This window comes from Panicum virgatum, chromosome 6N, assembly GCF_016808335.1.
Source record: "Panicum virgatum strain AP13 chromosome 6N, P.virgatum_v5, whole genome shotgun sequence".
Lineage (NCBI taxonomy): Eukaryota > Viridiplantae > Streptophyta > Magnoliopsida > Poales > Poaceae > Panicum > Panicum virgatum.
Genome location: NC_053150.1, coordinates 45,855,589 through 45,869,943, shown reverse-complemented (window position 1 = coordinate 45,869,943; position 14,355 = coordinate 45,855,589). Strand labels below are relative to the sequence as shown.

At 49.0% G+C, this 14,355-nt stretch overlaps 2 protein-coding genes and 1 long non-coding RNA gene across 4 annotated transcripts; 1 reads left to right on the top strand and 2 right to left on the bottom strand.

Annotated features, from left to right (window-relative positions):
- Positions 1-1,789: 1,789 nt before the first annotated feature.
- On the bottom strand, positions 1,790-3,903 carry LOC120677291. Its single transcript, XR_005676248.1, has 2 exons — positions 2,613-3,903; positions 1,790-2,103 (listed from the first exon to the last, which is right to left on the bottom strand). It is a non-coding gene; the product is annotated as an uncharacterized LOC120677291 (long non-coding RNA).
- Positions 3,904-5,930: 2,027 nt separating this feature from the next.
- Positions 5,931-8,585, top strand: LOC120679730 (WPP domain-interacting protein 1). The gene is made up of 2 exons (XM_039961384.1): positions 5,931-7,075; positions 7,856-8,585. Exons 1-2 carry the CDS (start codon positions 6,067-6,069, stop codon positions 8,470-8,472), a joined length of 1,626 nt encoding a protein of 541 aa, XP_039817318.1. The 5' UTR covers positions 5,931-6,066; the 3' UTR covers positions 8,473-8,585.
- Positions 8,586-8,812: 227 nt separating this feature from the next.
- LOC120679234 (uncharacterized WD repeat-containing protein C2A9.03-like) lies at positions 8,813-12,249 on the bottom strand. 2 transcript variants are annotated; one of them, XM_039960778.1, is made up of 10 exons: positions 11,915-12,249; positions 11,429-11,599; positions 11,254-11,340; positions 10,576-10,710; positions 10,372-10,482; positions 10,189-10,280; positions 9,986-10,091; positions 9,749-9,835; positions 9,349-9,663; positions 8,813-9,192 (listed from the first exon to the last, which is right to left on the bottom strand). In XM_039960778.1, the coding sequence occupies exons 1-10, from the start codon at positions 12,020-12,022 to the stop codon at positions 9,094-9,096; spliced, it is 1,311 nt and encodes a 436-aa protein (XP_039816712.1). In that variant the 5' UTR covers positions 12,023-12,249; the 3' UTR covers positions 8,813-9,093. The 2 variants fall into 2 exon arrangements, with proteins under 2 accessions (XP_039816712.1, XP_039816713.1); XM_039960779.1 differs by lacking the exon at positions 9,749-9,835.
- Between the last annotated feature and the right edge of the window lie 2,106 nt (positions 12,250-14,355).

Genomic DNA, 14,355 nt, shown 5'->3' with positions numbered 1-14,355 from the left:
GCGCGTACCGTGCGGGCAATCCCAATCGGGGATGGAGGGGCGGCGGCATGGCGGGCGCCTGCGCCGAGATAAGCCTCGGGAACGGGAAGGGGGCTTACCGGGGATGCATGGGGCGGTCGGTAGGGCCTGATTGGTTTCAGTACCGGAGGAGCCTGGCTCGCATCGGAGGTGCAGGCAGGCTCTAGCTGGCCAGGTTTGCCGGATGCAAGGTGCTTTTGTGTGGTTGCTATACTCATAGAGCCAGGCTAGTTGGAGCCTTTGATTGGTTGCCTCTGTAGATGATGCTAGCTGCATATTTTTTTCTCTCTATGCACATCTCCCAAGATATCACTGGTGCACCGCGTGAGCCCGACTCGGCGGAAACGATGGATTTGGCCGCACCGCGAGAGCCTGGCTCGTGAACTTATTTTGCACCCGCGGGCCAGGCCCACTAGCTAACTCAAGCAACCAATCAGCTCGGGCCTGCATCGCTTAAGCCTGGTTCGCCCTTATACAAACAACCAAACAGCCCCTGTGGCTAAACAACCAAACAGCCCCTGTGGCTCCGGCGGGGGCACGCTCAGGTTCCGCCGGTCATGGCCATGCGCCCGTGCCCCCCGGAAGCGGCAGGGACTCAGGGTCAGAGTAGAGTCAGGCCGCCGTCAGGGGCACCGGACGCAGCGTCGCGTGTTATCTCCGGCACAGAGGCGGCGGACGCCGTGCGCCTCCTCGCCGGCCGGGCACCCATACTCGCCGTGCTCAGGAGTCAGGAGACGATGCTGGGAAACCGCAGCTCGTGATGGCGCGGGCGTGGCAGCCTGTCATGTCAGCCTTTTTTTTTTTTGAGGGGATGTCATGTCCGCCTTCTGGCTGCGTCGATCGAGAGGTCGGCGGCGGCCCGGGCGCTGAGCCGCGTCCAAACGCAGTAGAGTGGATGGGATGTGACGGGGCACACTGGACTCACTGAGCTGGCAACGCTCGCGGGCCGCGGCGCTTGCGCGCGTTCGCGTGTGTTACAGCCCAGTCCACGCCGGCGGCCGCGGGCTCCTCCTCCTCCGCGCGTCGTTACAGCCCATCCCAGCCCACGCTGCCGTTGGAAAGGAAAGCGGCCCACGAGCAGCCATTGTCCGCCAACAGCCCAACACGGTGGCTCACCGTGGACTCGTGGCGCCGCAGGCGTGCGAGCGAGCGCGACTGCCGCCCGACAGCCAGCAGTTCGGGTCTCCTGGCCACGCCGAACGCCGGACGGGCACGCGGCCTCCATCCATCCACCTGAAGAACAATCGCTCGTGATCGAGCACGCCGGAGTACCGGACGGGCACAAGTGCATGAACAGGGCTGGCCACGTTCGACGGCCCACCTGCCCACCTGGACACCTGTCCGCCCACGCCGCATCCGCTCCCAACGTGTCGGCGGCTCGGCGCCCCCGTCTCGCCGTGCGGCCAGCGTAGGGGTCTCCGTCACTTTTTTTTTTGTGAGACCAGGTCTCCGTCACTCCGTCAGTCCGCCCGACGCAGCGCCGCGCTGGTCAGCGAGGGTTGTTTCTGATCCGATGTTCTACATAAAGTATTTTCATTTCTTGTGCTCTGCTACGTGTAACACACGCATGTGGTGCGTCAACCCGCAACAGATGGGGGAATCCATATTGTGGCCGTCAGTGCAACGGGTAAGATACAAACACAGCTACTCCATATTGCAATTCAGAGTGAGATCGGAATGCAGGCAACGCAAATTCGAGTGTAAATATAACTGAAATGGTAATATTTAGCTCTTGTTCCAATCAACACAAAAGCAGCGGAAGATTGTCAAATGAGTTAAATACTTTCATCCATTTTGACACTTTGACCATCATATTTTTTAGATAATGAAAATGAGTTCCGGCCTCTACAAAGTGTACACAGCCCAAAGATTATTAAAAAACATAGCCGTCTATTGGCTAACTGGGGAATGAACAAAGAGAAAATCATCTAAACCAATTCTAAGGTTATGCTTCCACCCATGATTGGTTATCTCTAAGGAGACCGCCTCCAATGCAAGACTTGTTTTTCGGAACATCACCTTTATCGTATCTTTATACTGCAGTTGCGCCCATAAGCGCAATCAGTAGGTCCCTCTGAAAACAGCCTGCATAAATGATGAATACTTGATTTTGTTAAAAATAATATCATTACGACATTTCCAAATAGCCCAACATAATGCAGCTGCCCCCACCAAAATGACACGCCTCTCGTTGTTATCAAAATTTGAGAGCCAATTTCCTAGCATATGAGAAATCGATCTTGGCGGAGCTAACCCTATAGCTAAATAGACTATCTTCCAAATCTCATTTGCATGGTGACAATCAAAGAGGAGATGTGTAATTGATTCATTACAATTACAGAAGCAATACTTCAAACTCTCCTTCCAATTCTTCCTCGCTAGATTATCTTTTGTTAGCATAACTCTTTTTTAGAGAAACCAAAAGAAAATCTTTATCTTGAAAGGAATTTTTAGTTTCCAAATCACTTTGACCATCATATCATCTTGAAATTTTAAGGATCTGTGATATAAACCAATGCATAAGCCTTTTGTAAAATCAAATTTTGGCTCGCACGTCTAACAAAAATACATAGCAAAATATGAGGAAAACACACCTGCTGCACAAGCTTAATAGCTTATTAGGAGTGCGGCAATTTACAGCGAGTTCCTTCTTGTTTGTCTATTATAAATACAGATGAAACGAAGCGAAGGCAGGCGCAGAAATAGAAACTCTCCAAGAAAAGCAGCTGACGGCCACCAGCAAAGCTTCCAAGACAACACCTCCAAGAAGGAAACGACGCCACAGGCGCCGTCGTCCGACTAACATGATCTAGGTTTTTACCCGGAAAGACTAACCGGAGAAGGTGGAAAAAGGCGGAAGGATGACGCCTTCAACAAGGTAAACGGCGCCCGAGGGCGTCGTCGTCATCGATCCGCAAGCAGAACCAAGGTTTTCGCCACCAGCCCTTTCCAACCCAGAGCCGACGGCCGCCACAGCGCAGATGAGCCCGCCGGCCGGCCCGGCACCCACCGCAGACAGCGCCCAGAAAGCGAGGGCCACCAGCAGCCACACCCAGCGAAAGGGGCCAGCCACCGGCGGCCGCAAGCCCCGGAGAGGGGGTTCCGCGCACGGAGAGGGGCCGGCCACTGGCGACTGCGAGCCCCGACGAGGGGTGGACGCGCACGGCGAGGGGCCAGCCACACGGCGAGGGACAGGCCACCGGCATCCACGAGCCCCGGCGAGGGAGAGCCGCACCCGGCAAGAGGGGGGTGCCACTGGCCGCCGCATCATAGATGCCGGCACCAATAGCCCGCCCGCAGCGCCCGGCGAGCCGGCCGTGGGCGCCGCCGCAGCCGCGCAGTCCCGCCACGCCGGCGGTCGCGAACGCTCCGTTGATGGGCGACGCCGAGATCGGACGCCGAAGCCGCCACAGGCCAGGCCGAGCAGCAGCCCAACACACGCGCCACCTGCAGCCGTCCGCCCCGTGCCCCCCGACGCACGCCGCGCCAGGCCGACGGCGCCGCCGCCGGGACGCGCAGCAGCCAGCCGCCACCGCCACAGGACAACCTCCGCCGCCGTCGCCGCAGCCAGCTCCCGGCATGCCGAGAGCCCAGGAAGGCAGATCCAGAGGCCGAAGGGGCGGATCTGCCCGGCACCAGCCCGGATCTAGCCGCGGACGGCCGGAGCACGCCGCCGCCGCCATGGCTAGAGGTCAGCTCGAAGAGAGCGTGAGGGAGGAGGAAAGGAGAAGGAGAGGGCAGTGGAGCCCCGCCGCCACCTTCTTTGTGGCCGCGCGGGCTTCTAGCGGCCACTCGGGTGGCGGCGAGGGGAGGGGGCGGTGCTGGAGGGCCGGCGATGCGGGGTTCGGGCTCCGCCCGAGCCGCCCCGAGGAGGAGCGACGCGGGGGGGGGGGGGGGGCAAACCACGAAGGGCTTTCGACACCAAACACTTCTATATTGATACAAGTTTAGAGGTTCTGTTTGGATCCGACTACTAATGCGTGAAGTGCGAAACTTTAGATCCAGTATATCCGAAAGTGATAATAGAGTCCTGTACTCATGTAAATTAGCGTATGATGTTCAGTTTGCAGGTTCCTTCTGCACATTCGACAGCTCGGCAATTTGGAAGGCCAAGGCAGAAGGGAAGCATCGTTTCTTTGCTTGGCTATTGGTGCAGGAAAAGATACAAACAGCAGACAACTTAATCATCGAAGGAATAACATGTGATCCGTTGTATTGTCTTTGCAACCAGGAGCCTGAAACACCGGCTCACTTATGCCTGCACTGCTGTTTCGCTCAGGAAGTTTGGTTCGTTGTGCGACAATGGACGGAAGGCCTGATCCAGATGCCTCAGCCAGGAAGACAAGTTCAGGAATGGTGGAACTCAATGCTGCAAGATACAGGTGCTGATAACAGGAGACAAGTAGCGACGATTTCACTCTATACGGCATGGATTATTTGGAATGAGAGGAACAGGAGGATTTTTCAGGGCTTCTCACTATTGCCGGCCGGGGTTCTTAACCTTATCAAACTGAAAATGGACGTCCGAAGGAAAGCATGCGAAGACAGGAGTCCCCTTAGTTCCTAATGCATCGGAATGGTGTTGTGTTTGAGTTATCTACATATTTATGTAATAACAATATTGTAACGAACCACATTCTACTTCTTCTTATATGATCTGGCATTGCTCCTACCTTTTTCCTTCAAAAAAATATAGCAAAAATATACTCGCTCCATCCCGCAAAGACTGTTTATTTAGCTTTTAAATCTTGTCCCACAAAAAATGTTCGTTTAGGTTTAGATAGTAGTAAAATCTATCTAACTAAAACAATATCAAATACCAAAAAAGAATGGCCTTAGGAAAGGCATAGAGCCAATCAAATGTTTAAGTAGATGTTACTTTTCTTATTTCGATGTATTTGCATTTATTGATGATTTAGAAAATTAAATAAACAACAAAGTCTTCGATCACAATTGCTATAGTTAATTTGGGAAAAAATAGTCATTTTATAGGACTTGTAGTATGTCTAGAATTCTCTAAACGAACAGATTTTGCGGGACGGAAGGAGTAGGTGCTAGTGGATGCTAAAGTTTAGCACTCATTTTTAGCCCCTCTAAATAAGCAATTCACAAGTTATTTGGATCTAAGAGCCAAAACTTTAGCCCACATAAGATTCTGTTTGGAGGATAAAGCTGAGTGCTAAGCTTTAGCACATATTATCATGCACACACTTGCTAAAATTTTAAATTCTAACTAAAGTTTTGTCCACATCATTGCTTGCACTACCATTTGGATGAACTAGTGCCGAAGTTTAGTATTTTAAAAAACTTGACCTGCGGGGGTAAGACCGCCCCCACGGCATTGTTTGAGAGGTAGAATGACATTCTCACAGCAGGCCAAGAAAACTCCCGAACCCCTGCCCCACCCGTACACAGGGGCCCGTCGCCTTGTGAGTTAGGCCGGGCTCCACAGTGCTTTGGACATGAGGCAGGCGATGGGGTTTTTTTAACCGGAGACGGAAATTCGCCCCTTCCAAGAATCGAACCCACGACGTCCGGAGTGCCGCCGGACTGCCGGAACCAACCGGCCCGACATCCTTTGGCAAAGTTTAGCATTTTCATTTAGGGACCAAACACCCCCTAGATGCGATGATCGATTAGTTATTAAAATCAATTTACCCTTGCTTACCCTTGATTAGCTCGTGTTTAATTCTATTAGCAAACCTATATTTCCTTTCAGTTGTGTTTTAAAAAGTGGCAAGACAAACCTTTCTTCCGGAAGAATAGAAGGTGACCAGCCAAACAAGCCGTCCACTCCCTGGTTTTATCAAGATTTGGCCCCTGCATCTCGTCACCGATCTGTGTGCAATTCTATTGGAAAATCGAAAAGGCTAGAAAACTTTTCCTACTTTTCTCTTTCCTTTTTCTAGTTTTTTTTCCTTTTTTTCTTTTGACGTCTCGCTCTTGCAGTTCCGCTTCCGCCCCTCGGAGGCTCCAGCCTGCCATGGCATCCGCCACCCAGAGGTCGCTCCTCCTGCTCAGCGTCGCGGTTGCTCTGCTCCTCCACTGATGCGCAGCATGGATAGCGTGGCGAGCTGCCCCGTCGAGTCGTCCGCCGAGTCCCCGGCGCCGGCGGCGGCCGACGAGGAGGCTGTTCCCAAGAGCTCTCCCGCTGTGGCCGCCACCAAGGGCCGCGGGCTCCGTCGCTGGCGGCGTATCAGGCGGGAACAGGGACAGCTGAGGGAGGGCCACGCCTCCGCCGTCGGTGGCGGCGGCGCCGGGGATGAGGACTCAGCGCAGCTCCACAAGCGCCGGCTCCCGCTCCCCGCCGGCGCGCCGAAGGGGAAGCACGAGGCGCCCGTCGCCGAGGCGGAGAGCTCCACCGCCTCGGTCGAGTCCCGCTTCGTTCCGCCGGGGAAGCTGGACCCCGGCCTCGGCCTCCTCGCCGCGCCCGCCGGGTTCTCGGTCGGCGCGGGCGGCGCCGACTCCGACAACAGCGAGGACCGGAGCAGCAAGTCCTCCACCGCCGCGAGCGCGCCGCGCGTGCTCCCGCGCCACGACCACGCCTCGCTCTTCCAGCGGGAGCGGGACAGGCTGTCCCCCCGCGTCCGCGCCCGCGCCCCCGCCGCCTCTCTGCACGGCAGGAACCCGCGCGCCGCGCGCTCGCGTGCCGACCGGCGGAGGGTTGTTTACAGCGCCGCCGTCCCCACCGAGGCTGATAACTCACGGTCCAGCGTGGAGTCTGACCTCCGCAGCTCGAACGCCTTGAAGTTGAAGGCCCGGCAATCTGGTGCCGGCCCCAATGGTGTTCATAAGGTCTTCTCCGATTACTGCGACCTCAGCGACGAGGAGCAGCCGAGCGAGGAGGTTCGATCGACTGGTTACTGCAAAGCGAATGGCAGCAGTGTGGTGGGTAGATCGGTCCATATAAGTGTTGATTCTGGCAATGGTGTCGATGATACATTTGATGAGGCGAGTGTTGGGAAGGGACAGAATGGAAGGATGCATTCAGGTGCTGACCATTACAGTGAATCAACTTTGTTACTACTTCAGAGAGCACAGGAAGCACTTGAGAACGGTATTGTCAAATTCTCAGTTTATTTCCATGCACTACCCGATCGCTTAAATGTGACATACTAAATTCATATACATGCTTTCCCAAATCTTGCTATTCGAACTTAACTTTGTATGAACTGTCTGTCTAATCAAAGTTATTATCTGGCTGCATCTGTCTTAGGATTTGAAATCCACATTGCCATATAATTCTCTATGCTCCAGAGTGACAATTCAGGATTTGGCTGCTACTTACTTAGCTACCTAACAAGTTGTTTGCTCAGTTTTGTGGAAATAAATTAACTCTGGATGCACTATATACTGGTCGATATTTGAATGAATTGCTGAACTATATGCTGCACTAAAAGAAGTTGTATACTAAATGTCTGATGAATCTATTTGTCTGTTGCCTTCAAGTGGTTTTATCCATCAACTAGCATTTAGTATCCATCTCACAGTTAGCATAATGTTAGGTCATCTTGTTGGCAGTGGACTGTGCAATTGAACAATAAAAATGTCATCTGATTCAACTCGACAATAAAACCTGCTGTAGTTCTCTCTTCTGCTTGGATGAATGGCAGAGTTCCAGAAGAAGAAAAAAAAGGATAACTGATTGCTTGGGATTTTGCTCGTTGGGAGTAGAATTATATCGCTTTCTCCCATAAGCATTTCCTAACAATTCATAAATTTGTCCTGATATGTTTTCCCCCTGGAATAAACTCTTTTCGTTTTGTTTGTTAACACTACCAGAATGGTTATATCGTTTTGTAGTTTAATATAGTCATTTCTCCTATGCATATTGCAGAGATAGAAAAAATCATGGCAATTGGAAAAGAACCAACTGATGATTTAGATGTCCATGATGATGAATGGAGTGGGTCGGTCCATCTTGAGGAACCTTTTGAAGAGGTAAATGAAAGGATAAAACATCTTGAGTCCAGGTTGGTAGAGGCATCAGCACTGATCAAGGAGAAGGCTTCGAGAATACGGGAATTTGAAGCTACCACAATTGAGAATGCAAATCTCCTGTTGTCACAATCTGAACTAGATCAACTGTACAAGGAGAAGATGGAAGCAGAGATTCAGTGCACCATCCTAACAAGAGCTTATCAAGCCTCGGTAACTCTGGCCCAGGATCAAATGGCTCTATACGAAGCGCAAAAGTCTTTATGTGAAGACTATAAGCAGCTCGGACTTAAACTCCAACACGCCGAAAACAGAGCAATGGTGTTAGAGGAGATGGCAGAGAAGCTACAGGTGCAGTGCAAAGAGCTGTCCAGTAGTTCTGAAGTCCTGCACCTGCAATCTAAGGCCAGTAGGGTTTCAATCTTTTGTTTCGTTCAGTTTTTACTGCTGTGTATTGCTATAGGAGCCTATCTTATGCGGCTCTCTACCTCGTCTACCGAGGTTGTACCTACCTGAGCTTGTAGAAGAGTATATCGGAAAACCCCTCGTGTAAACATGCTTGCAATTGTTCTCTTGTAATTTACCGTTTGAAGCATGAGTTAGCTCATAAATTATTCGTATGCTTGCCACTTCTCAGGTCAAGGTTTCCTGCTCAAATCTGCTGGCGCCTCGTTTGTCCCTGAACCTGTAAGATTAGCCGCTGGTTTGTAGCTTTCAATATAAGCCGCTGGTTTGTAGCTTTCATAAAGCACAGTTTTCTCCTTTTAAAAAAAAGTAGCCGCTGGTTTTGACTCTTTCGTCAAGAAGAGACTCCGAGAAGGTTCTGGCGCCAAAACCAGCTTGAATCGATGACAACTTGCGTGAAACTGGTGATCAAGTAGCCCCTTATATACAACAACGTTACAGCAGCAGAAACAGTACAAATCTCCGAAGAGATGGCTCGCTGAATATCTACAGCTTTTTTCAGCAAAGAAACGTGGCTAGCTGAATATCTACACCTTGTTCCGCAAAAGTAAACGCACCGCACTTCGGCTTTCTTCAGAGCAACACCTACATACATATACACATATACACCCCTTTCTATTTCCTACAACCTGTGATCTGGATCTCACTCACAGATCCCTGCCGGCAGCAACTTCACAGGGCTGTGTCAAGGTACGAGTAGAATCGTCGGCGGCTGAACTGGAGGAGGCTGCTGTATGCGCGATCATGCACCCCGACAAAGAGAGATTCAGTCACCCTGTTCGGCAGGCTGGAGCTGGAGGCTGGAGCTGGAATTGTGTGAGAGAAAAACACTGTTGTCTGGCTGGTGGCTGGAGGCTGGAGCTGGAGTTGTGTGAGAAGGAAATACTGTAGGGCTGGAGCAGCCTCCACCAGCCGAACGGGGTTAGTGTCAGGACTGAATGATATGCCTGCGATCTCACCAAAGAAATCCAGTTCCTGCTCCCTGCTGTACCCACTATCAACATCAAAGATGTGGATGAAATCTGCAGGCTCTGCCATCGCCAAGAACTTTCCATCGGATGTGTAGCGAATTGACCTGATGGCTCCAATATTGCCACCCAGTACAGCAATTGATTTGGAGAGATTCCTGATGTCCCATACCCTGCATGTCTTGTCTTGGTTTCCAGTGGCGAATGTTCGGCCATCTGGGTTCCATGCTGATGCGAAGGAGTAATCCAAATGGCCACGGAGATCATGAACCGTCTGCGAGAAACAAACAACCGTAAGCTTGTATGAATTATGGACTCCATTTTTGCAGTCAGTGACTGGAGATTTGCAGTCTTCTTACTTTTCCTGAATTAGCATCAACCAGAAGTCCATCAGGATTGTCCCCCACAATCACAGCAAGTTTGCCATCAGGACTCAGTGATGTATGCTGTGTAAATTAAACAGGGGGCAAAATAAGAAAATAGTTTTCCAACCCCATTGTCGACACCAGGATTTGACTAGGAAAATGGAAATCCAACAAATGTGCAACATAGTCAACACTAAAATAGACCATCAAAGAATTAGGTGAAGGCTTTACATTCACAGGCCAAGCAAATCGGAAGTTGTTGCAGATTTGAAACTTTTCAATGTCAAAGTCTCTAAGTCCGCAATCATTGTTTGAGGCCAAGAAGTGCAGAGAACCACTACAAAGAAGAAGGCATGATACATGATTAGGTTGACATTCACAGTTAACAATTCCTTGGAATCAAAGTAATGATTTGCCAGCAGAAAAGAAAGTACCTAGGTTTCTCGAATATCTCCAAAGAATTAGTTATACCATTGTCATCATTTGTTGATTTACAACAATAGCTTATTCCTCGACGATCCAAAAACTGTGTTCCCCAGGCCAACAAATAGGCATCAGACCCTGATTATAATTGATTGGCAGAAATGGGGAAGGAGGTGAGAATGGAAAAGAAATACCTTGCATATTATTTCGCCACGAAATCCACCAGTAACAAGCAAGTTGTTTTTCACTGCCAAAGTACTGACTTGAGTATGATAAAATCCCTCAGAGAAATTTCCATGGTGCTTCTGAAGTCAAAAAACAAAGAAGATAAGGTTGGTATCACCATACATCAAATAGACAAGGCTCCGAAATAAACGTCTGGAAGAGAAACCCTGTACCTCACATGGTGCGACATGCCCCTGAAGATCAATGATTTCTTGCTTCTCACGAGTCAATGCTGACCAATGAAGCACAGAATAGTATGACATAAGATACACATCATGCTTTGTCGTTGCCCATACTAAATTTCTCAACTGCAAAACATCAAGGGAGCAAGCTCAACAAAAGAATTTGAGCAGCCAATTGATACCTTTGTTCTACAAACATACAAGGAAACTACATAGAGGTGGCCTTAAAAAAATAGGACAACTGACGTCCAAATTGGTATAGAAATCTGCATTCACTGTTAAAAATGGGGCACCAAAAATGGTTGTTCTGGTGCGCTAGGATACCAATTCAATTTAACTGACCGGACACATTTCGGCCAAGTAAATATTGAGGGGGATTAGGAAAGGCTTAACTCTTGGTGGTACTACTATAGTGTGTCTGTAGTTCACTAGTTACCACTATTCATCAAGATAAGTTGTCCCCTTTTTCTTAGTTGGACATGACAAACATGCGCTGTAGCGCTGTAATTAGCAAACTTCTTTAGTAATTCAGCACACCGATAAACAAAAGGTCAAGAAAAAAAGAGCAGATATACTATCTCGATTGTCATGTCTAATAACCTCGTGGATAGCATGAATAAAGAAAGGTGAACTAACATTTGCAATGACAAACACGAGATCATAGCTCACCTGGAAATGAAGAATGGTTGATTTCACCGATCTTGTGTTGTGCTGAAACTCGTAGTAGAGTTGGCCTTTCTCTACAGGTGTGCATTCCTGAACCAGTATAACCGCATAAAAATTATGCAATTTCTTTTTAGAGAAGAACACAACCAGCTAATCTGAATGTGTAACTATGCCATACCTTCTCCGAGTTTCTTCCGGAATTAGGTATGTTCTCAAAATTGGCATACTGCTGCAACCTTGCCTGCCTGTACCTGTCTCTTGTAGTGTTCATCCTGTCCCATGGAATCCCTTGTATATCCTTCCCTTTCTTGACATCCATAGGGGTTGTGTCTTCTGTCGCCTCACAAGTCTACAAACACAAAACTACCCAAGTTAGCCTGAAACCAATGCTCCTAGCTGCATATTCGACTAAACCTAGAAATAGAGCTAATGTAGGGACTAAACTAAACAAAAATTTCCCAAACAAAGTAAATTTCTGCGTTGAACTAGACAAGTGTATATCAGCAAAACTAACTTCACATATAATTTGTGTAAAATCAAGGCATAGGCTTCCCATACATGAATTGAGCGATAAAAAATAAACGGCATTAAAACCAAAGCAATAGCATTTGAGAGCAAAATCTTAGTATGTCTCAAGAACTGAGCAGAGGGCGGCTTCACTTACAGATTGGTCCGGCTCATCGTCCTCGTAGTCTGAGTCACCCATCTGGACGGCGTGTCGGTCTTGCTCCTCTTCCGGATAAACTCCGGCGAGCCCGTCGTACAGAGACATGGCCCACAAGAATACAGGAGAAAATTGGAATTTTGCCTACAGCGAAAGGAAGGCAATTTGAGCGGAACAATACCAAATTTGGCTCGATAACTTCCGGATTTCTGCTGCAACTACGCTCCTCTTGAGATTCAGTTTCTGGGGGAGGGACCGGATTGCTGGCGAGTAGTTGTGAGGCTTCTGGAGGCTGGAGCAAGCGAAACTGAAAAGGAGTGCCTGTAACTGGAAGTATGGTGCCAGCTAAAAATAGGGCGGTCGCATTTAGCACTCTAACCCCTCTAAAAGCTTGTATTTGTGTGATGCCATATATTGCCCTATATGGACGATATTCTATTTTCGTATAAAAAAAGTATAGGCAAGCGAAATATTTGACATCATAAAAAAATGTGCGCGTGGTATATACGAAATCTGTTACAGAAAAAGAACATACTACAAAATTTGAAGTGAACAATAACGATTGAAGAAACTGCTTCGATCATACCACTATTTCTAATAGACGTTTTTATAGGACGAGCCTTGACATAAATAATAAAAAAGTTATGAATAAATAGTTTGAAATATTATTAGACACGTTTGACCTCGCGATGCTTATCCGCCTATCGCAACGGACAAGCTGGTGCCGATATATTTTTTTCTTTTTGAAGAAATCAGGGTGCCGAAAATCTTCAAAAAAAAAAACAGGGTTGCCGATCCGTCTGCGGGGCCGGCCCCATGATTTGCGGCAGGTGGATGATTCCGGATGCGAAGCCCCCGGAATCCTCCGCATCCTGTTTTTTTTTTCTCTCTCTCTCTCTTCTTTTTGTATTTTTTTCTGTTGGTCTTCTACTCACTTCTTTATTACCACTTCTTTTATTTTATTACCACTTGTTTATAATCTTCTCTTTTATTTTTTGGTGAAACTACCAGTCACCCACTTCTTTTTTATCGTTCTCTAACACTCTAACAATAATGGTCGTCACGACGCCCGACAAAAAAAGAAATGAAATGGTCGGTTCTCCAGCGGCTTCCCCGGAGGTGTCATCGAATCAGGCGACGACAGGCACCCGGACATACTATGATCATGTGCAGCTAATCTTACATCATTTAGATCATCAGCAACAAGTTACTTATACTTCTCTCCAATTTCAAAAAATTAATATTTTTGTGATCGAAGATGCTCAATTTTTTTGTGATCATCAAAATACAACTTCCTCTCACCTAAATAAAGGGGATTTTTTTCTCCATTTATTTTTGGTGATTGGAGTTTGATAGTCTACTACAGCAACAACCACTACCAAAAATACAAAACTAGTTATTGATAATGAAGAAAAAATATATTCTAGATGTCCTGTATGAGTAATCTGTTTGAGATGCTCAACCATTGTTCAAACCTAAACGTTGAACCTGCACAGACACAGCATGCGCTGCTTTGTACCGTTCGGGTTGGGTAGCCGTTGAAGATTCCCAAAATTTGCGTTCCGGAAGGGACACCTGGCCTCGAATTCTGCTTGGATCTGCTTGCTAATAAGAGAAACGATGGCAGGCTCTTTCTGTTCTTCCACGGTGATCTGGTATCATGATTCCTGACCTAAAAAAAATAAGTATCCCGATTCCTGATTCCAGAGAGAGAGAGAGAGAAGGCTCCCAGAAGGCTCACGACGGTGTTCAGGCTGCTGTGTGATGATCAAGGGCCAACAGCCCAACATGAAGCACCGGATCACGTGACTGAAACGTGTTCGAGAGGTACGAACGGACGGACGGCGCGTGTGTTCACTGCAGAGCACTCGCGGCAACTAACCGCAGGACGTACCGTGGATTTGTGGCCATAACCCGCGACGTGTGGTCACATCGACGCCTCTCTCTCTCTTTTTTCTTTCCCGTTGCGTTCATCAAACGGCGACATCGATAAGGGCAGGCGCGGAGGGCGAAGACGGACCAAACAACTACGATCATTAAGAGAGAGAGCATGGTTCTCTTAAGCGACAAGGCTCTCCCCTCCTCGTCACCGCTTTATTACTCTAGAAGACGACGGCTCGGCGGAAGAAGGCCGCGCGTGTTGAGTGGATCCAGATGCCGCGACTCTTTGACATTCGGAAGTCGAAACTGAACGGTGAAGGCCGATGGCCAGGAGATGACTGAGGTCACGTAGCCCAGAGCGTCACCGAGACGGTTCAGACATGACGAGAGGGTTCGGACCTTCCATTCTCCGTACTGAAGCTGACGGGACGGTAGCGTACGGACGGGGCGGCGACAAGCCGGCCGCGACAGCGTGACCCCGTCGCAGCCACGCGCTGGCGAAAGAAGACGCTCCAACTGCTCGAGGAAAACCTGCCTGCAGCTTCGACTCTTGCTACTTC